Source organism: Zalophus californianus, chromosome 2, assembly GCF_009762305.2.
Source record: "Zalophus californianus isolate mZalCal1 chromosome 2, mZalCal1.pri.v2, whole genome shotgun sequence".
Classification (NCBI taxonomy): domain Eukaryota; kingdom Metazoa; phylum Chordata; class Mammalia; order Carnivora; family Otariidae; genus Zalophus; species Zalophus californianus.
The window spans coordinates 150,172,312-150,193,301 of record NC_045596.1 but is presented as its reverse complement, the minus strand read 5'-3'; the positions used below and the strand labels follow the sequence as shown (position 1 = coordinate 150,193,301).

The 20,990-nt window shown below is 46.5% G+C and overlaps 1 protein-coding gene across 1 annotated transcript; it reads left to right on the top strand.

The window, feature by feature from the left end:
* The first annotated feature begins 1,946 nt into the window (after window positions 1-1,946).
* On the top strand, window positions 1,947-20,834 carry LOC113925110 (L-threonine 3-dehydrogenase, mitochondrial). Its single transcript, XM_027599644.2, has 9 exons — window positions 1,947-2,200; window positions 12,317-12,515; window positions 14,359-14,401; window positions 14,628-14,698; window positions 16,405-16,554; window positions 16,653-16,825; window positions 17,886-17,976; window positions 19,337-19,606; window positions 20,417-20,834. The coding sequence occupies exons 1-9, from the start codon at window positions 2,177-2,179 to the stop codon at window positions 20,554-20,556; spliced, it is 1,161 nt and encodes a 386-aa protein (XP_027455445.2). The 5' UTR covers window positions 1,947-2,176; the 3' UTR covers window positions 20,557-20,834.
* The last annotated feature ends 156 nt before the right edge of the window (window positions 20,835-20,990 follow it).

Sequence of the window (20,990 nt, the reverse complement as noted above, 5' to 3'; positions counted from 1 at the left end):
CAATTATTGCTGTGGTGTTCTTATGGGGGATTTCTTTGTCCCTCATTTCTTCCACATTTACTACCTGGAATTCTTCTGTAAGAAAGAGTTGTCCTTTCCACCTCATTTATATTCATTTTTTATATCAATATAGACTAGAGGATATTTATATTATTTTTTACTATTTGGGTTTGTGATCTGAGAGCCAAAATCTCAACCCTGAAAATGGAGGGAAAGTCTGAATATTATCAGAATCTAAGTTAGGGTAACAGAAACCTACTTTGATGACTTAATCCAAAGGGTAGGAGGAAGACACAGACTTGGCAAAGCTGAAGGACTAGCCTGGAAAGGGGCAGGAACCCAAGGCAGTCCCAGAGTCAGGAAACCCGCAGGCAGTGGGCCCCCAAAGAGGTCCTAGGCTGGTGGGGACCAGTCCTGCTGTTTTCAGCCTCTCCCTCACTCTGACCGGGATTCAAATCCAGTGGAAGTGCCTGTCCCTTGACTGGAAGAGGAAGGGGGCTGATGATATTAATACCAAACTTCTTCCCTGAGAAAGAGAGAAAATGGATCGTAGGTAGCCAGAAACCACTCACCTTAAAATCCCTTGTAAATCAACCCTTCTTCATGCTGGGTCCCCAGAAACAAAGGTTTAGGCCACGCCTCTCTCCCCCCCAAGTCCCCTCCCCTATCCAGACCAGCAGCAATGCCAGTGGGTTGCTCCACTCAGCCACAGCCCTCCCTGCAAGCTCAGGATCTCTGACGTCATCACAAGTTCTGGGGAAAACAACAACAACAACAACAACAAAAGTAACTCTTCATGCTTTGATGTAGTGTATTAGAAAGGGCAGTGCCCCAGTGCCTGGGTCAGCATTCTGGTCCCTTGGCTTTGAGCTAATGTCTTCACTTCTCTGGAAGGGGCATCGCCTCTTCCACTGTGAAGTGGGTATAATCTCTAAGGTTTCCTGAGAGGCTAAGAAGTCTGTAAGATTTTAGAGTTCAAGTGCACTAGAGAAAGACCCATAATGAGGATCATGTCGTATGAGAAAATGTTGAAGAAATGGGCCTTCTAAGGGCCTGTAAAACAGAAAATTCGACGTATTGTATAGCATCATAGATTCTTAATGTTGGAAGAGACCTTTCTTAGAGCCGTTTTCCAAAATCCTGATGTGCTTGAGAATCGCTTGGGGATCTTTTAAAATGCGGACTGTGATTCAGTAGATGGGGTGGGGACTGCTTTGTACCAAGCTTTGACAGCACATTGGGATCACTTGGGCTTTAAGCTAATACTTAAGGCTGGGCTCCTCCCCCTCCAAACCCCGCCAAACGAGATTCTGATTCATTCGGCCCTGAAACTCCCAGGTGAGTCTAACAGGCCGCGAAGTCTGAGAACCCCGGCCTTAGACCCGCGCTTCTCCAACTTCAGCGCGCATGAGCATCACCTGGAGGGCTTGTTAAGACACAGCTCGCGGGGCCCCGCCCCCAGAGAGCCTGACTCTGCAGGTCCGGGATGCTCGGGCCCCAGATTTTCACGTCTAACAGGTTCTCAGGTGATGCTGACTCTGCTGGTCGTGGCCTTGGGGGTTATCTCATTTGATGCTAATGTTTCCCATGTGGGAAGCCAAGAAGAAATGACTCTACCAGATCTCCTGACTCGGGGTCCCGGGCGATTTCCTCAGCCAACCCTTCCAACTTCCTCTCCTGCGTCCCCAGGTCCCCCGCGGAGCCCCTCAACGCCAGCCCGAGCCGGTTCTCGGGGGGCTACAGAGGGGCCGCTTTCCGAGTAAGGGAAGGCCCTTGCGGAGCGGCGCGCACCTGGACGCGGCCCACGCGAAGACGCGGAGGCTGGCCCCGCCACTGCGGGAGACGCTGCGCTCGCGGGACTCTCACGCGCCCCTGGCCGTTCCTTAACTCTCCACTTTGTCGGTCAGAGGAGGAGGCCTAGACCTGCGGGGAAAGGGTTGCCGAGGCAACCGGGGCCCTCCCTCCCCGGACCCCTCCCGCACCCGGCCCCCTAGTGACCCGGAGCCTCCGGCGGGGCCCCGGCCGAAGGAAGGGATTGGTGCGCGGAGGGGCGGGTTCGGGTGCAGAGAGGATAAAGGCGCCGCTCACCGGGCGCTGGGGCTCAGGTTTCCACTGGCGGCGCTGGGATCCCGGGCCGCCTGCTGCTCCAGCTCTCGTTCCCGCGCCGTAGCGCAGCATGTCTGCGCGCCTCAGTCGGAAGGTCAGTGCGAAGCCGGCGGGACGTTACCCCGGCTGCTGTCCCCGGGAGCACATCCCCCTTTCGGAGCGGAGGCCGATGTCGCGGGCCCCCCTGACCCCGGCTGGCCCGATCGGTGTGGTCCCGGCGTGAGCGCCCTCTCCAGCGGTCGCCGCAGAGCTGGGGAGGCTGGGGGCGCGGGGCCGGGAGCGCTGCTGGGGTCGACAGGGCGCGACACCCGGCCCCTTCCACTTTGCTGGGACACCCTCCGCCAAGGAATAAGGAGAGGCGCGGCCGTTCTCATAAAACTGGTTTATCCAGTCATCTCCCGGGGAGGATGGGACCCCCACACCCTTTCCACCGAGAGCCGGCCTGACGCCCGGCGTCTTCTTGGGTTCCCTCTCCCGGGCGTCCTCCTCCCGCTCTGCAGAGCCAGACCTCTGCGACCCTCTGTACCTCCAGCTTAGAGCTCTGGAGTTTTTTCTAGACTGTTTCTAAGTCCGGACTTTACCAGCTCGTTGGTGGAGTCTTCACATTGAGCAGTTTGCTAAGTGCTCTTCATAGATTGCCCTATTCAATGTTCTCAACAATCTAGTGTGGCGGTCCTATCATTGTCCCCTAAGATTGAAACTTGAGGTTTGGTAAAGGAGTGTACGCAGGCTCACGCGGCGAGAGAGTGGCGGCGTCCTGAACCCCTCGGCTGGTCGGGTGCCCTCATGGGAGAGGCCGGGAGGAACCGCTCTGGAGGGGGGTGTGGGGACGGGCCCATCAGCGCGACCACCGGGATGCTTCCGGTTTGTCTTCTTGGGTACCTGATCGCATCTTTTGGGGGAGAAGTGTGGGGGTTGTGGAAGGAGGATTTGAGACTCAACGAATCGGATTTCCTATCCCCTCTTGGTGATTTATTCGCCTGACCTTGGGCAAGTCAGTTCACCCCGCAAAGTGGAGAAAAGATCTCAGCTTCAGGGATACGGTGAGGGTTAAGTAAGAGTTCAGGAAAGCAGGCGTTTCATCCGTGCTCTGATTTAGGAGGTGCCTGAGTTTTCCTTGGGTCAGTTCTGTTAAGAGTACACATTTATTATTATTTAATGGACCGGAAGATGTAAAGGAGAGACTGCCTTGCAAATGTGTTTTATAAGCCTGATTGGTCCTTAAAGCCGACTAAGAGGTGGGAGAACCCGCCGGGGCGGGGGTGGTACTGGAATGAAGGTGGGCGTGGTCGGCAGCTAAGTGCCGGAGGGTTTGACGCAAGGAAATCGTCAACTAGGCGAATGGCACCTCTTGTGAAATAAGTTTCAGAGTGCGGGGTAGGGAGTGAAGGTTGGGAGCAACCGACCACTCCTGAGACTCCTGAGACCAGGAGAAAAGATGAACAAGAATAGGTTTCAGCAGGTTTGTAAGGGTGGGGGGAGAACAGGTGGGGGAGTTAAGTGGGACAAGGGCTTGGGATTTTGAATGAGACTGGGGTTTAGTAGGCATCAACTGAACTGTTAGGTCTCTGGAGGCAGTACTGATCTCTACTGGGTGAATTTTCTAGCTCCTCAGCAATATATGGATGTGCAGACCATTCGCGGGGGCTGGAGACTTAAAAAAAAAAAAGAATTTTAAATGTTTTATTTTAAATTGTAGTTGCAATCACATAATGTAAAATTTCCATGTTCACCACTTTTAAGTGTACCCTTCAGGAGTGTTCAGTATGTTCATGTTACTGTGCAATAGATCTGTAGATCTGTGGAACCGAAGCTATATGTCAATGAATGAAACACTAATATTCCTTCCTTCCTTATCCCCCACCTCTTGGCAACTACCTTTCTACTTCCTTTTTCTATGATTTTCATTACTTTAGATACCTTGTATAATTCATAAGAGTGGAGTCATATGGTGTTTGGCCTTTGGTTACTGGCTTATTTCACTTGGCATAATGTTCTGGAGGCTTATCCATGTTGTAGCCTGTAGCAGGATCTCCTTCAAGGTTGAATAATATACTGTTGTGTGTATATACCACATTTTTTTTTAAAGATTTTATTTATTTATTCATGAGAGACAGAGAGAGAGAGAGAGAGAGGCAGAGGGAGAAGCAGGCTCCCAAGGAGCAGGGAGCCCGATGCAGGACTCGATCCCAGGACCCTGGGATCATGACCTGAGCCGAAGGCAGACGCTTAACCATCGGAGCCACCCAGGCGCCCTATACCACATTTTTTTAGCCATTTATCTGTCAATGGCTGGAAACTTTTACTTTCATGCTTTAATGCCGGAGATATTACTTATTTACTATCTTCGTGACGAAGAATAAATAGAGCTGGAATTTGGGGAGATAACAAGATAGTGAGAACATTAAGGGAAATTGATGGTGCACCTTCAAGGAAAGGCCTATTTTGTTGGTCTTAAATATTTCAAATTGGAGTTTCTTTTAATATTCCTGAAACAGAATTATCTATCTTCAGAGCAATCACAGCTGAAATAAGTTTTTCCCCTGAGAAAACAAAGTTAATTTTTTTCTGCGAACAGAGGCATTCTATTTTTTTTTGAAGATTTTATTTATTTATTTGACAGAGAGAGACAGAGCAGGAACACAAGCAGGGGGAGTGGGAGAGGGAGAAGCAGGCTTCCCCCTGAGCAGGGAGCCCGATGCGGGGCTCGATCCCAGGACCCTGGGATCGTGACCTGAGCCAAAGGCAGACGCTTAACGACTGAGCCACCCAGGCGCCCGGCATTCTATTTTTTATTTTTATTTATTTATTTTTTGTGTGTGGTGTAGACAAACCCTTGATATTTCCTGTTTTCTCCTTCTGGTCTGTCTGTTCCACACCGTGTTTGGTGAGTACTGACATGTATCACGTACTGCTAGGAATTGCTCATTAGAGCTCACAACTTCATGAGAGAGACAGCCATATTGTCTCCTGGCACCTAAGACCAAGTGTCCAAAACCAAACTCTTGTCTTCTCATCTGACCTGCTTCCCCAGGGAACCCATTCTTAACAGCAGCACACGTTAGAGACCTCAGTATTCTCCTTGATTCCTTATCTAGCCCCATCATATCCATACAATGACCAAATCCACTTGAGCTCTGAGTCTTCCTCTCCATCAGCCCCACCCTCTTCACAATGTCACTGCTGTCTCAGAGTTCTGTGGTTCACGCAGAGAGGGTAAATGCCAGGAGATGGGAGAATTGGTATAATAACCACCCTGGAGAGGCCTGGGTCGGAGGAGGCACTCCATTATTTCTGGAGTCTGTTGACCTGTTTCTTTTTCATCCCTTTGCAGTTAAAGTAAACAAGGTGCTTGGGAGAGGAAGTCTGTGGACTATAATCTTTAAAGAGGGACTGAGAATCTTTGATGATTTCCCTATATATAAATTTAATAACTAGGTTGGCAAAGCAAATTTTACTTTAGGACAGCTCTTCTCAAAGTTTGATCTGGGGAATCCTGGGCTTCCCTGAGACATTTTGTAGGGTCCATGAGGTCAAACTATTTTAAAAATAAGACTAAGGCGAGCGAGGGGGATCGGGAGCTGGGGCGCCAGAGCTAGAGACAGCGGGCGGGCGAGGAGCTGGCAGAGGCGCGGGGCAAGCGGGCCGGCCGGGGCGACGGGCGGGCGAAGCCCGGGGGCCGCGGGGCTCGGGTGAGGCCCTGCGGGGCGGGCGGAGCTTCTGGCGCGGCGCTAGGGGTCTTGGAGAGTTTCCTGCGCCCAGGCACCAGGACGGAGAATTTCTCTACCAGCCCCTACGGAGGTGCCACTGTTCCCAGCGGCGTTTTTTACGAAGGGCATTTTGAAAACCGAGCATTACCCGCAGAATCCGCGGCAAGCCTGTTGAAGGAGCCCCCAAGTGTACTTTACAGCACGCTGGGTGGAAACTGGATGTGAAAATGAAGCCAGACCGAGAGACACAGCGAGAGAGGGACACAAGCAGGGGGAGTGGGAGAGGGAGAAGCAGGCTTTCCGTGGAGCAGGGAGCCCGATGAGGGGCTTGATCCCAGGACCCCGGAATCATGACCTGAGCCGAAGGCAGACGCTTAATGACTGAGCCACCCAGGCACCCCTGGTTTTTATTTTTTAATGCAAAAAGTAAAAAATAGTATCTTTCTGGCATTTTATAATAGGTAAATTTTTTTAAATAAACTTTCTTTTTTTTTGAAAAAAAATAAAAAAAAATAAAAATAAGACTAAGATGTCATTTGCCTTTTTCATTCTTTCTCTTATAAGTGTACAGTGGCTTTTTCCAGGGTCTCCGTGACTTGGGATGAACTTTTCCTCTGATGGTTAATGAAATGTGTGCTTGTGTATTCTAGCAGCTTGTGTTTCTAGAACCTTCTAAGGGTAAGCTTGGAGTATAAATATGTGTTTTCAGAGATGAATTCAATTCTTAGTACTTCTATTGCACACTTACTAGCTGTCTTTAGTTATACCTGTTATTTCTGTGACTTCGTTTCCTTTTATAAGTCATCACTTTGAAATCCCTAAGTTTTCCTTGTGCCTATATGGAAGAAAAAACAACAAAAAGTAAGTTATACTTCGTAGTCTTGATTAGAAAACTTTTCTAAATTTTTAAATGATATAAAATTATTCTAAAATGAAAGGATATTTATATATTTTTATATTTAAGGATAGATTGTTGGCTAAACGGGGATACTAGAAAACTTGATTCATCTACTCAGAGCTATACCATCCATGTCTATAAATGCTGAAAAAAATGAAATGATCTATCGAAGTTCCCTCAATAATGGAAGGGAGGAATTTACTCCAGAGAAGTGGACAGAACTAAATAAAACCTAAAAATGTGACAGATTTCATCAGTTTTACAGTGGCTAGAAATTTACATTATGTGTCTTATGCTGTAGAACCTTTTTGAATAATATTACGGTGACAGTAGCATTCTGAGATCAACCATTCAGAGTCCTCTAAAGAAAAATGAATTGAATGACTTAAATGTAGATATAATGAGCTCTTAAAAAGCCAAAAATGATTTGTTACAGCTTTCCAAACTAGCAATGAAAAAGCTATTGAAGCATCTAGCAGGATAGGTTATCAAATTGCAGTGGCTGGAGAAACACAGTAAAACCTTGTTTGGATGAAAAAGCATTGAAAGAAATCCTAGCACTGTCACTTTCTAATAATAGAGAAAGTTGTCAAAGATTTAACTGCAAACATAAAGACTAAGTTAGTATCTTTTTTTTTTTTAAGATTTCATTTATTTGTGAGAGAGAGAGAGAGTATGCAGCAGGTAGAGGGAGAAGCAGACTCCCCGCTGAGCAAGGTGCCTGATGTAGGACTCGATTCCAGGACCCTGGGATCATGACCTGAGCTGAAGGCAGATGCTTAACCAACTGAGCCATCCAGGCGTCCCTGAGTTAGTATCTTAACAGAAGTGTATTCTGCCTTACAAATGGAAGAATTTGCATTCATGGCTGGATTTGTCATTTTGTTTGTATTCATCTGGTATCAGCACCAAACCAACCATCAGAGAGTATCTTTTTGGTGAATGCTTGGCAGCGAACGCAAATAGTGCAAAGTATTTGGTGTAGGATAGCTTTTTTGAAAATTTTGCCAGACTTACTTAAAAATGCCTTTTATATGACAGTAAAAATGTTAAGTTTTATTAAATCTTGACCCTTGAGGACCTATCTTTTTAGTATGCCATGTATTAAAGGGATGCACTTGTTCTGTGTTGAGGTGTGATGGCTCTCCTGAGGTAAAGCACTTGTATGATTGAATGGTGAGCTGAACTGGCCACTTTTTTTTTTTTCATAAAAAATCATTTTTGCTTCAAGGAATGACTGAAAAACTAGGGTTATTTATACTTGGATGATTGGAATACATTTTCTAAAAAATTGAACCAAGTGAGTTTGTCATTTCAAGGAAAGAACAAATGGCATTGTTGCCAATTAACTTGTCCCTGCCACTGTGAGTTTGATAGCTTCTTAGTATTTAGAAACTTCCCGAAGAGATCAGTATGACCTTTTGATATTCTCTAGTGAGGTGTGTTAACATCTGGAAGCCCTACATAACTTGCTGAACCAACATTTTCCAAAAGACCAGTGCATGAAGTTACAAAATCATTCAGGGGTAAAAAATCCATTCAAAGCACTAGATAGACCAGTGGCTTTTAAGGTACAGAATCCAAAAGGTTCACTGATGATGGCTTCAGATTCTACCTTGCAACTAACCTTTAAGAAACTACCATGTGGGGCGCTTGGGTGGCTCAATCAGTTAAGCATCTGCCTTTGGCTCAGGTCATGGTCCCAGGGTCCTGGGACTGAGTGCTGCATTGAGCTCCCTGCTCAGCAGGGAGTCTGCTTCTTTCTACCCCGCCCCTGAGCGTGATATCTCTCTCTCTCAAAAAAAAAAAAAAAAAAAAAAAAACCCTACCACGTGTTGAGTTTTGGATAGTGAAGATGAGTATCCAGAATTACCGGAAAAGACTTTTTTTTAATTTTTTTTTAAAGATTTTGTTTATTTATTTAACAGCAAGAGAGACAGCGGGAGAGGGAACACAAGCAGGGGGAGTGGGAGAGGGAGAAGCAAGCTTCCCATGGAGCAGGGAGCCTGATGTGGAGCTCAATCCCAGGACCCTGGGACCATGACCTGAGCCGAAGGCAGACGCTTAACCAACTGAGCCACCCAGGCGCCCCTGAAAAGACTTTTAAAATACTGCTCCCTTTCCCCACTATTTCACTGAGTCTGGATTTTTTCTACATTCTTCAATTTAAGTAACAGATTGGGTACAACACAGATGTGAGAATCCAGCTGTTTGCCTTTAAGGCAGACAACAAAGATGTACAAACAGCACTCTTCTCATTTTTTAAAAAATATAGTTATTTTCATAAAAATATGTTTATTGGCTTTAAATGAATTAATATATTAAACATTTCTCAGTTTTGCTTTCTAACACAACAAACGTTCGACGTAAACCACATACAAAGAAGCTCTTTGTAGTCCTCAATATTTAAGAATGGGAAGGAGTCCTGGGACCAGAAGACTTGAGAACTGCTGCCTTAAGACCATTCCATTGAACTTGGTGGTAGCAAGGTGATAATCTTGACTTGGAAAAGCTATTTGCTACAGATGGTTGGCAGTTCTTTTGTTGTTGTTTTTAATGTCCATGCCTTGTTAATCAGAGCAATCCTATGATGAGGACAGTAGTGCTGCTTGGTAGTGAAGAGCTGCTTCACTCACTGACCTGGGTGTATAGTGAGAGAGTGAGCATCAAATGTTAGTTATTAATAGTAGTGAAATAAGAAGAACCAACTCAATTAAGAATTGTCCACATTGTTAACCTAAAATGCTTTATATTCATTTAAGAATGTGAGTCTCGGGGTGCCTGGGTGGCTCAGGCGGTTGAGTGTGAGACTCTTGATTTTGGCTCAGGTCACGATCTCAGGTCGTGGGATCCAGCCCCTCATCCGTCTCTGCTCAGAGTATGGAGCCTGCTTGGGATTCTCTCTCTCCCTCTTCCCCCTCACCACTCTCTCTCTAAAACAAAACCAAAACAAGCAATGGGAACTGTAACGAGGTCTCTCTGGACAGAACCTCACAGAAGCAGGGTTACTGACACGATCAATGGAGTGAATGCTGATGTTCACCGCCCAGTTGACGGCCCGGAATTTCTGACAACGATGGCAAGAGAAATGAAAGGCACAGTGAGGAAGAAATTGGAGAGCAGTCCGTGTGTTTGATAAAGAGGCAACAGCTGTATGAGTGCAGGGCTTCACCGTGTGATGACAAACCTGGGAGAGAAGTGAGCAGATGCTGAGGTTGAAATGGACAGGGAAGAAGATATTTATGGGGCGCCTGGGTGGCTCAGTTGGTTAAGCGACTCCCTTCGGCTCAGGTCATGATCCTGGAGTCCCGGGATCGAGTCCCGCATCGGGCTCCCTGCTCGGCAGGGGGTCTGCTTCTCCCTCTGACCCTCTTCCCTCTCGTGCTCTCTATCTCTCATTCTCTCTCTCTCTCTCAAATAAATAAATAAAATCTTTAAAAAAAAAAAAAGATATTTATGGTAATGGGCATGTGAACTATGAAGAGTTTGTACTCACGATGACAGCGATGTGCAGACTTTGTACAGAATGTGTTCAATTTCTTGTACCAAATTATTTATCTGCCTCTTCCTTATAACTTATCTGTAAAAGGTTTCCCCCTGCTGTCCAAAAACACGCACATATGGTGATTAGGACCTCATCCCTCCCTGTTTTCTTCCCTACTGTCATTGTCCTGAAAACTTCCTTGAGAAAATCGATCCAGTCACATTGTGCACGTGGCTTCCTCTGGATAAATCTAAGACCTTCTGCACACCTCGACATAGATGGAGTTGGTCAAATGAGGGAAGATCTGGGTTGTGCCTTTTTTTTTTTTTAAGCAGTTTTTGTTAGGAAGCGTCAGCTTGTAGAAGCTGGAGCCATAACTCTTATGTGGAGTATGGACAGTCAGCAATATGTAGTTCAGAGTTGCACTATTGCAAAATGGGTGTATGATCCACATACTCACACATTATTTTTTTTGTACTGCTGGTTCTGTACTAGAAACATTTTCTTTTATTGTTACTTGCTTTTTAAACTGTGTTTAGCCATTTAAAGAAAATTTGCTTATGGCACAATTGTCCTCAGATCCATTCCAAGTTATGCATGTTTTCCAATAAAAAATTACAATTTATTCTATCCCCCCACCCCACCCCCAAAAGAGTCAGAATTCTTACCTGGTCTTGGGTGACAACAATGACTGAAAGGATGATTTCTCCAAAGGTCTTCTGAGGGACGCTTGGGCCTTTCCTATAATGTGGTCCAGAGTGGGGGCCCCTGGTCCAGTCCTGATCCCCCATAGCAAGCCAGAGACGGTCCAGCAGAAGGCTCTCTTCTGCTTGTTTGGCAAAGTTAGCTGGGATGAAGGGTCCCAAGGGCTTTGAAGGGCTGTGTATTAGTGTTCTATCCTCAAGGCATGGAGTTGAATGTGGGAGCAGGCTAAGTTCAGATCTTAAAGGGTCTCATCTGTAGTTGACAAACATAAGATGATTAGATCTGGTGAGCTCGTTGGAAGGGGGTCAATCCCCAGAGTCAGCTCTGAAGGTTCACCTGCCATCTCTGTTGGAAATTTTTTTTTTTAAGATTTTATTTATTTATTTGACAGAGACACAGCGAGAGAGGGAACACAAGCAGAGGCAGTGGGAGAGGGAGAAGCAGGCTTCTCGCATAGCAGGGAGCCCGGTGCGGGGCTCGATCCCAGGACCCTGGGATGATGACCCTAGACAAAGGCAGATACCGAGCGACTGAGCCACCCAGGCGCCCCACTCTGTTGGAAATCTTACTGTGGAAGCCACAGGGCCGTGTGCAGAGTGCAGGAGGCCTGACTTTAGAGCAGGGGAAGCCGCAGAGCTTGATGTGTGGCTCTGATTTACTCTTGGGACACGCTTGCTGGGGGGTGAGGGTGGGGTGAAAGGCCTGCATGTACCTCCAGTCACAAGCCTTGTGTGATTGGACCGTCTTGACCTCTTAAGGCCGGAACTGATTTCATGGTCAGTGAGCAATAAAACTGGTGAGGAAGAGGAGGAAGACTAAAATGTTTGTGATCTGGAGGGAAAGGAAAACCAATTGATCCTTTCGAAAGGAGAGGGCAGTAAAACAAAGTAGTCACAGCTTACCGAATATCACTGAGGGCCTTTTTATCTTAACCATCTGCTTTTCTGGTCTGCTTCATTCTAAGGATAACGACTGAGTACACAAGATTTACAGGGCACTAGGTTATTTAATCTGGGATCCGTGTGTGCCTTCCGATGGTGCGTGGACAGACGGCTAGCAGCTGTGAGGATTTGAAGGCTTCGCTAGGATGCACTGACTTGATGTTTCCAGCTCTATGCATGGTCCCCTCCACCGTGATCATTAGATGTAGTCAATGTCAGCATTGTGTGGTGTCAGTTCTAAATCTCTGCCCGGCTTTTGTCTGCCTGCCGGATTTGATCCCCTTTTCACAGAGCCCAACTCGCGGTAGGCTCTTGACGGGCTTCCTGTTGGCCCACTCAGCAGTCTCCTTAGTTCGGTTTGGGAGTCCAGTTCTCTTTTTGCCTGTGAGCTGACGATCTTAGCGAGTTTGTGTTTGGAGGTGTCGGGAGCATAAAAGGTTGTGTAATGAACTCTGCTCCTTTTTTATGGCAGGGTACTTGCGGAGAAATGCCGGTTGCTAGGCTGCTGTGGCAGGTCGCGGGCCAGATGCTGGGGAGCCCACCCTGTGGCTGCTGGATAGCTACCCCGCCACTCCGGTTTCTGGGCACCTCCCCTCGGCAGATTCCAGCAGACGCCAACTTCCACTCTGCCCTTTTCTCTGAAACAGACCAGCCACGCGTCCTAATTACAGGTTCGGTTTTTGTTTTTGTTTTTGTTTTCTTTTTCTTTTTCCACATTTGCAACTTGATTCTTCATCGTCGTCCTCTTTTTTTTTTTTTCTATGCTGTTTCTGGATGGTTTTGGAACGGCTACCATGCCACCAGCAAACATATATTCAGAAATGACCTTTTCCACGATTGGCTTCCTCCAGAATATGGCAAGCCTGAAATCCTCATTGTGTCACTGTTGCCAGTGCTTTGTTTGCATGTTGTAATTTTTTATTGTCTGAAGGTTGGATATAGGAAACAGGGCGGGGTGGGGGTTGTGAAGGAAGCTGCCGAGGAGCTGCAATTGCCTGGAGGTGAGGACTCATGGGAGCCATTGTGCAGGGACTAGGGCAGTGCATCAGTTCCATCTTTTCTTGGCCGAACTCCTCAACCCAAACTGCACATCATCCATGCCCAGCAGCTGTTGCACGTTTGTGTGTGGGAGACAGAGGAGATACGTCAGGGCCTGCCCGAGGAACCTGTCCCCACCGTCTTAGAATGTCGTTGATCTCAGTGTCCCCAGACTTGCCCCCTGTGCTCCTTACCTCCTGTCCACCCAGCCCCTGAGGCCGTACCCTCCTCGCTCTGAGCCTCTCCGGGCACTCCAAGTCCTTCCAGCCAACCCAAGCCCACCTCTGATGTGATGGACACACTTTATTTCCTTCTTCCCACCAGATTGTCTTCCCCTTGGCTTCTTATGTGCCTCGCAGTGTGTGTGTGTGTGTGTGTGTGTGTGTGTGTGTGTGTGTGTTTCTTTGACTGCCTCCTCGTCTCTGACTGGAAATGGACTTGAGGTGGAGTCATTTCCCCTCGCACCGTTCCTCCCTGGTTCACCCCACTTGTCTGGTGGTGGTTTACTCCCTCCTGCCTCCACCAACAGAGCATCTTCTAGGACCCAGTGGTAGTGTCAGTGGGCCCCGGTTCTAGTCCCATGGTAACAAGCGCTTACAGGAAATCCCACTTTCTGGATCTCCCACCTCATTTACTTCTCCCAGATGAAATTGGCAGTTGCATTCCCCCAGCTGTACTCACAGCCCCCAGCTTACCCACTTGAATCAGTGGCATTTTTTAAAAATTTACTTATTTGTCAGAGCGAGATCATGCAAGCAGGGGGAGGGACAGACAGAGAGGGAGAAGCAGACTCCCCGCTGAGCCGGAAGCCCCGGCCTTGATCCCAGGACCCCAGAATCATCACCTGAGCCAAAGGCAGACACTTAACCGACTGAGCCACCTGGACGTCCCTCTTCTCAGTGGCATTTTTAAGCCTCTAAATTAGGAATCTCTAATCCTTGTTTTTAATTTTCTTCATGGCTCCTTGTTGATTCAGTTGTCTGCCCTTTTCTCAGCTGACTTCCTGGTTTGTCCCCTCTTTCCCCTCTCGCACCCCAGCCCAGTTTTAATGGGTAATGGGCTTCTGGATAATCCTACCAGAGGCTAGTCTCAGACTGTTCTATTTGGCTTTGACTGTTCCGGCACCTGTTGCGTTCAAGCTTCAGAGCCCATCAAATAATGAGGGCAGGTCTGAGAGGGAATTCCTGGCTCAAGGAGCTAGGAGGTTCTCCAACTTTCTTGTGATTTTTCCTCCTCCTGCACCCTTGCTTCCTGTCAGCCACTGCATGCTAGAAAGAGTTTTGTCTCTGCAGCTAATGTTACCTGCATTGATCTCTGTCCTAGCTTGGAGGACGTAACTTAGTTCTTTCAGGTCAGACTGGGGCTTTCCCTCATTAGCTAAGATTGCTATTATATATGTCTTATTCTGCTACTATGTTCTGGGAATAATTGAATTGGTTAGATTTGGATTAAAGTTCTACTTTTTTCTTCATCTAGGGGGTCTTGGCCAGCTTGGAGTGGGGCTTGCTAACCTTTTGAGGTAAGAGCCCAAAAAGCTGAAATTGAAAATCTGAGTTCTTCAGTATGTGTGGTTTGTCTTTGGCAACATGTAATCATTTTATTTTGCTCTTAATATCATAGACTTATAGCAGGTCCATGGGTCATCATCTCCCACACTGGTCCTTTGCCCTGTTTTAAAAGAGCATTTTCATTGGACCAGTTATATCCTAGATGTACCAACTCACGTGTTTTGATTTTCCCTTCAGGAAACGATTTGGGAAGGACAATGTGATTTTGTCTGACATAAGGAAACCCCCTGATCACATCTTCCACAGCGGTAAGAGATCAAGATGCCTTGCTTTTGTTTTACCTTTGATTTTCAAAATGCAGTTAGAGAGGCGGCTCATGCAGTCAGTGTGTGCAACAGCTCATAACCAGGCTTATGATGAAAAGAAAGGCATTATTGAGGCCCAGCTGTGCAATTTCTTAAAAATGTCCTATTTTGGGGTGCCGGATTTCAGCTCAGGTCACGATCTCAGGGTTGTGAGATTGAGCCCCGCGTCTGGCTCCATCCTGGGTGTGGAGCCCACTTGGGATTCTCTCTCTCCCTCTCCTTCTATACCCCACACCCCCATTCACTCTCTCTTAAAAAAAAATCTCCTATTTTGTCCCTCATAATTCTGTGAAATGTCTACAGTAATGCTGCTGGTTGTTCAAGAGTTACAAGAACAGGAGAACTCTCTGAACTTGAAGTAAAGTTTGGGAATGATATCTTTGGATGTTATTTGGGATAGGATTTTTGGAATAAAAACTTTGATTCCTGCCTTTCTGAGTTTTTAGTTAACTTCTTCGCTCAGAGGGAAAAGAAAAATCAAGTCCTATAATGAGGAAAAGGAACTTTAAAAATTTGAAGAAATTAATCCTCCTATTTCAACATAGACTTGCTTTTTTAAAAAAAGAAAAGATTTATTTATTTTAGTGAGAGGGAGAGAGAGAGAATCCCAACAGAGTCAGACTGCTAAATGCAGAGCCCAACACGGGGCTCGATCTCATGACCCTGAGATCAAGACCTGAGGTGAAATCAAGAGTCAGGTGCTGAACCAACGGAGCCATCCTGGCACCCCAACATAGACTTGCTCTTAAACTGCTGTGCACACACACACACACACTTCAAACTCCCCAAGTTTTCTCCTACCTTAGAAACATGTTTATAACATCTTCTGGTCCATCCTGGTCCCATGTCAGCCTTTGGCTTACCGGTACTTTGCTGTAAGTGGGGGAAGTTGCCCCTGAAACAGACTGACTCTCCCTAGGTCATGCCTGTGGTTCTTCTATACCAAGCTGTATGTTCTTTTAAAAATCCACCTCTAGGGATGCCTGCGTAGGTTAGTCAGTTGGGCATCTGCCTTCCGGTCAGGTCATGATCCCAGAGTGCTGGGATCAAGTCCCGCATCGTGCTTCTCCCTCTCCCTCTCCCTGCCGCTTCCCCTGCTTGTGCTCACTTGCACTCTCTCTTCTCTCTCTCTCTCTGACAAATAAATAAATAAAATCTTAAAAATAAAAATCCACCTCTATATCCTTTTTAAAATACTTAACTTTTCAGCAGAGTGAAATCACCGTGTGCATGTAGGGGTGGTATTAACAGCGCCAACTCTGGAGCCAGCTGCCTGGTTGTGACCCCCGGTCTCCAACTTTCTCTCCAATCCTGGCTTCTCTGTGCCTGTTTCCTTCCTGGTAAAATATATCTCCCTCAAAGTCTGTAGGAGAGCTAAATATACAGAAAGGCCTTAGGACAATGCCTGGCAAGTGTAAGTCCTTTATAAGCGCTAGCTATTATTACCTGGGGGGTGGTTGGGGTTTGTTCATAAGCAAAATGCTACATAAGGTCCAAGTGGTTTAGTCACCAAGTTGATCCTAATGGAATTCACGAGTCAACAGAGGTGGGGGAGAAGGTCCACTTAGCTTTTTAAACCCCAAACTTGCAAAAAGAAAAAAAAAAAAAACCAAACTTGCACATTTGTGGTTTTGCTGTGTTCCTCATAGGCCCGTTTATTTATTCCGACATTCTGGATTACAAAAATCTTCGGGAGATCGTGGTAAACAACCGCATCACCTGGTTGTTTCATTATAGCGCTTTGCTCAGTGCGGTTGGGGAAGCAAACGTATCCTTGGCCAGAGCCGTAAATATCACCGGTAAGTTTCTGGGTCTTGCCCAAAACGGTTGATTTGCCAGTTTTTCCAATTCTTCGGTAGGACATTTTTCAGACAGTGGTTATGTCCGTTTGTTTCAGGATTACATAACATCCTAGATGTTGCAACAGAGCACAATTTGCGATTGTTTGTGCCTAGCACAATCGGAGCTTTTGGACCTACTTCTCCCCGGAATCCAACTCCCGATCTCTGTGTTCAGAGGCCCAGGACCATCTACGGGGTGTCCAAGGTCCACGCCGAGCTCATGGGAGAAGTAAGCCTTGCTTGGCAAGATGACTCAGCGTTGCCTTTTCTATTCTTTCTGCCTTGTACACTTGCTGATTCATCCTTGGAGGGGACATTTCCCTCCACCCCCAGCCCAGCCCCCAGAAGTGCTCCCAGGCTGATTGTGTTTGCTAAGTGGCAGATACGGATAGCTCCGGATAGCTCCGGAAGAACTCCTTAGCCCTTGGCCTTGTGATAACACGCAGCCCTTCCCAGAGGCCCCTCGATGACATTCTCTTCTTCATTTGCTGCTTGTCTTACGGGTTCTGCTCCATGCTGTCAGGCTTCCACTATTGGCAGTAATGGGAGGTGATTTTCAAACTTTGTGTTTATGGAGAACGTCAAATGACTTTTGGTTCTATTTTTTTAAATACTCTTTGTCTTTAAAATTCTATGCTAAGGGGCGCCTAGGTGGCTCAGTCAGTTAAACATCTGCTTTTGGATCAGGTCATGATCCCAGGGTCCTGGGATTGAGTCCCACATCAGGATCCCTGCTCAGCAGGGAGTCGGCTTCTCCCTCTGCCCCTCCCCCTGCTCATGCTCTCTCTCCCTCTCATTTTCTCTCTCTCTCTCTCAAATAAATAAAGTAAAAAATCTTAAAAAAAAATAAACAACTCTACAGCAAATGTGAGTTGGTGTCTGCTCCTTTACCTGACATATCAGGCATTGCCCTCCTCCTGTGCGGTCCTCCCCAGGGCTCTGTGCAATGCCACACTGCAGGAACACGCTTCTGGAGGATTGTGAGCTCCTGGAGGATTGCTTGGGGTCTTCCAAAGAAAGGTTGGAAACCAGCACAGGCTAATTTATTATTGACCGTGTTGGTATGTCACCGGAGTGATTTTTTTGAAGATAAAAACTTAAGGGCTATTTATTAAAGTGAGTGGCTCTTAGAAATTCTACAGTCTCGTTTCCTTTAGGAATATTTTAATAGAACTGCATGGAAAGATACTCCTCTCTGCCCTCCCCCCACCCCCAAAAAGAGCTGTTCTTTGCATTGCTCTGTCCGGTTTAAAGGATGTGTTTTAAAGTCATTTTTCTCTTTCACGTAGTATTATCATCACCGGTACGGGTTAGATTTCCGGTGCTTGAGATATCCTGGAATCATTTCAGCAGACTCACAGCCTGGAGGAGGAACAACTGGTAAGTGCTGTTCTCTGTCTCTGCCCTACGGAAGACGGGCTTGCTCAGTGTCCTGAAGAGTGGCAAGGGACCAGCAGTCTATTCAGCTGTGTACTGACCCAAGTTTCGGCACCCCCTCTGGCAAGTGCATCTGAGAAGCTCATGGAATCCCATTGGCTTGAACTTGTGAAGGGCAGCTCATGCTGGTGTTGCAAATCCAGGTCGGGACTGGCCATCCTCAGTGCTGGAATCAGAGAATATTCAAGAACAAGTTTGTCATCCGCAATGTAGGAAGACACCAAATGGGAAATAGCCTCTTTCTTTGAATCCAGCCTTTGTTTCTTAATGCAGAGAGCTTTGTGAAAATGGACTATATGTATGCATTGCATGTTTTTAAGGGAGCATGAGTGGTGGTGGTGGTGGTGGTATTATTATTAATTTGGACTCAAGCATGCATTATATTCAATAACTCCCATATTAGAAATCCTTCCCATATGAGGGGTCCTGAGATACAATATAAAAGCTAAGTCTTGACAATCTGAGAGATATTAAATTTTTTTTAATTTTATTTATTTACTTATTATTTATTAGAGAGAGCACAAGCAGGGGGAGCGGCAGGCAGAGGGAGAAGCAGGCTCTGCTGAGCAAGGAACCCGATGCAGGGCTCGATCCCAGGACCCTGGGATCATGACCTGAGCCAAAGGTAGACACGCTTAACTGACTGAGCCACCCAGGCACCCCCAAATCTGAGGGATTTTAAAGGAGATTTTTGTTTGGGTTACTTTTTAAAAAGCTTTTTGCCTTAATACAAGGCCTCTTCAAGTATTCACTCGGAATCCCTCAGGATCCTTCGTTTTTTTCAAGGGGTCCAAGAGGTCAAAACTCTTTCCATATCAGGATTAAGATATTACTTGCTTTCTTTTCACTCTCCTTACGAATGCACTGTGGAGTTTTCCAGAGGCCGTGTGATGTATGGCAGTGCAGTGGGCTGAACACACCAGCACACAGGAGACTCCAGCTGTCTGCTACTAAGCCAGGCAGACAAGAGATGGTCAAAACGTAAAACACGCCGTTCTTCTCACTAAATGTTCCTTGGCTTGAAAAATACGTTCTTCATATACAATATCATACACATGACTGTGTGATGGGTTTATTATGATCATTTTAAGATGTAGTAGTATTTTTTTAAATGCTCTGTTAATTTCTGGTCTAGTAGATATTGATGTAACCCACACTCCTAAGACCTCCTTGGAGGTCCTCGGTGGTGGTGAGGAGCATAAAGAGGTTTGGAGCCTAAGGCGTTTGAGAACCACTACCCTAACACAAGAGGCTCATTCATCATTTTGTTGTAAGATGACCCACAGACAGGATTCTCTTTCAGACTATGCGGTCCAGATCTTCCACAACGCCCTGAAGAATGGCAAATTTGAGTGCAACCTGAAACCCAGCACGAGGCTCCCAATGATGTATATTGATGACTGCCTCAGGGCCACCCTGGAAGTCATGGAGGCCCTACCAGAGTCCCTCTCCATGAGGACCTACAACATCAATGCCATGAGCTTCACCCCTGAGGATCTGGCCCAGGAGGTTCTCAAGCATGTACCAGAATTCCAGATCACGTACAACGTGGATTCTGTTAGACAGGCCATAGGTGGGTACATCATTGCAAACCCCCCTCAAAACCCAAGTGAAGCTCCAGTCTATACTGTGAGTTCCATGAGGACACAAAGCATGGCAGATAAGGAGGGTCTGGACACATTCTGGAGAAAGAGTTGTTGAGCCAACAGATGCTGCAGTTTAGGGCACTGATATCTAAAGGGGGTGGAGGGACGCCTGGGTGGCTCAGTCGTTAGGCATCTGCCTTGGGCTCAGGTCATGATCCCAGGGTCCTGGGATTGAGCCCCACGTCGGGCTCCCTGCTCCGCGGAGGCCTGCTTCTCCCTCTCCCACTCCCCCTGCTTGTGTTCCCTCTCTTGCTGTGTCTCTGTCAAGTAAATAAATAAAATCTTAAAAAGAAAAAGATAAACAAATGCTTTTAAAAAAAATAAAGGGGGTGGAATTGTTCTATTCCAAATAAATAACTTGTCAGCATTTTACTGTTTTATCGTTGAAACATAAAACCAGCCAACAGCATAAGAAAACGTCCCTGGGTTTTCTGATGCCACTGTGGCCTTGAGTACTGTCGGAGTAGAAGAGTCCTGCCCTACAACTCTGTGGGATATTTTAATAGTGCGTCACAATTCCCAGGGCCTGACCATGGATGTGTAATAGAATCTTCTAATCTGGGAGGGTGGCTACGTGTGCACATAATGGCCACTCCGGTCTGCTCAGAGGAGGAATTTCAGAGAGTGAATTTCTTTTGTGGTATCTTGGATGATAGACCTGTATATAAAGTGTTCTGGACCTTTTTGCAAATCTAGAGCGTGAGTAACTTAAGCTTCTATTCCGTGTCTTTTCCTAGCGGATAGTTGGCCAATGAACTTTGATGACAGCAATGCTCGGAAGGACTGGGGGTGGAAACACGACTTTGATCTTCCAGAGTTGGTGACGACGATGTTGAACTTCCATGGTTCTGATACTAGAGTTGCCCAGGCTAACTGAGGGAATCGGAAGGGAGAGCTCATGTGTCCTGGACCACTGTCAAGGGAAAAGCGTAACGACCCTGAGGAACCTCAATTATCTGGAATGGAAGGATGAATTGGATGAAATTTTGGCAGCTCATACTGAACTGCCAGGTTGGAGAATCATGTTGGCTTTTGCATTTTCAAAATGCTGTAGGTTTGGTGGTAGGACTTCTAAACCTTTGCTGTTTGCCTAAACTTGCCCAAACACACATATCACAGAATGGACTTCAGTCAGAAAAGTTGCCATTTCCTTAATTCAGATGAATTAACCATTTTGGGGAAGGTGGACGTATGTGTTGTTTGTTGTGAATTAAATTTAATTTAAATATCACTCGTAAGACTCCATGTTCTCTTGCCTAGAGACCAAAGATTACATTTTAAAGACTATCAAAGATTATCTCCTAATTTAAA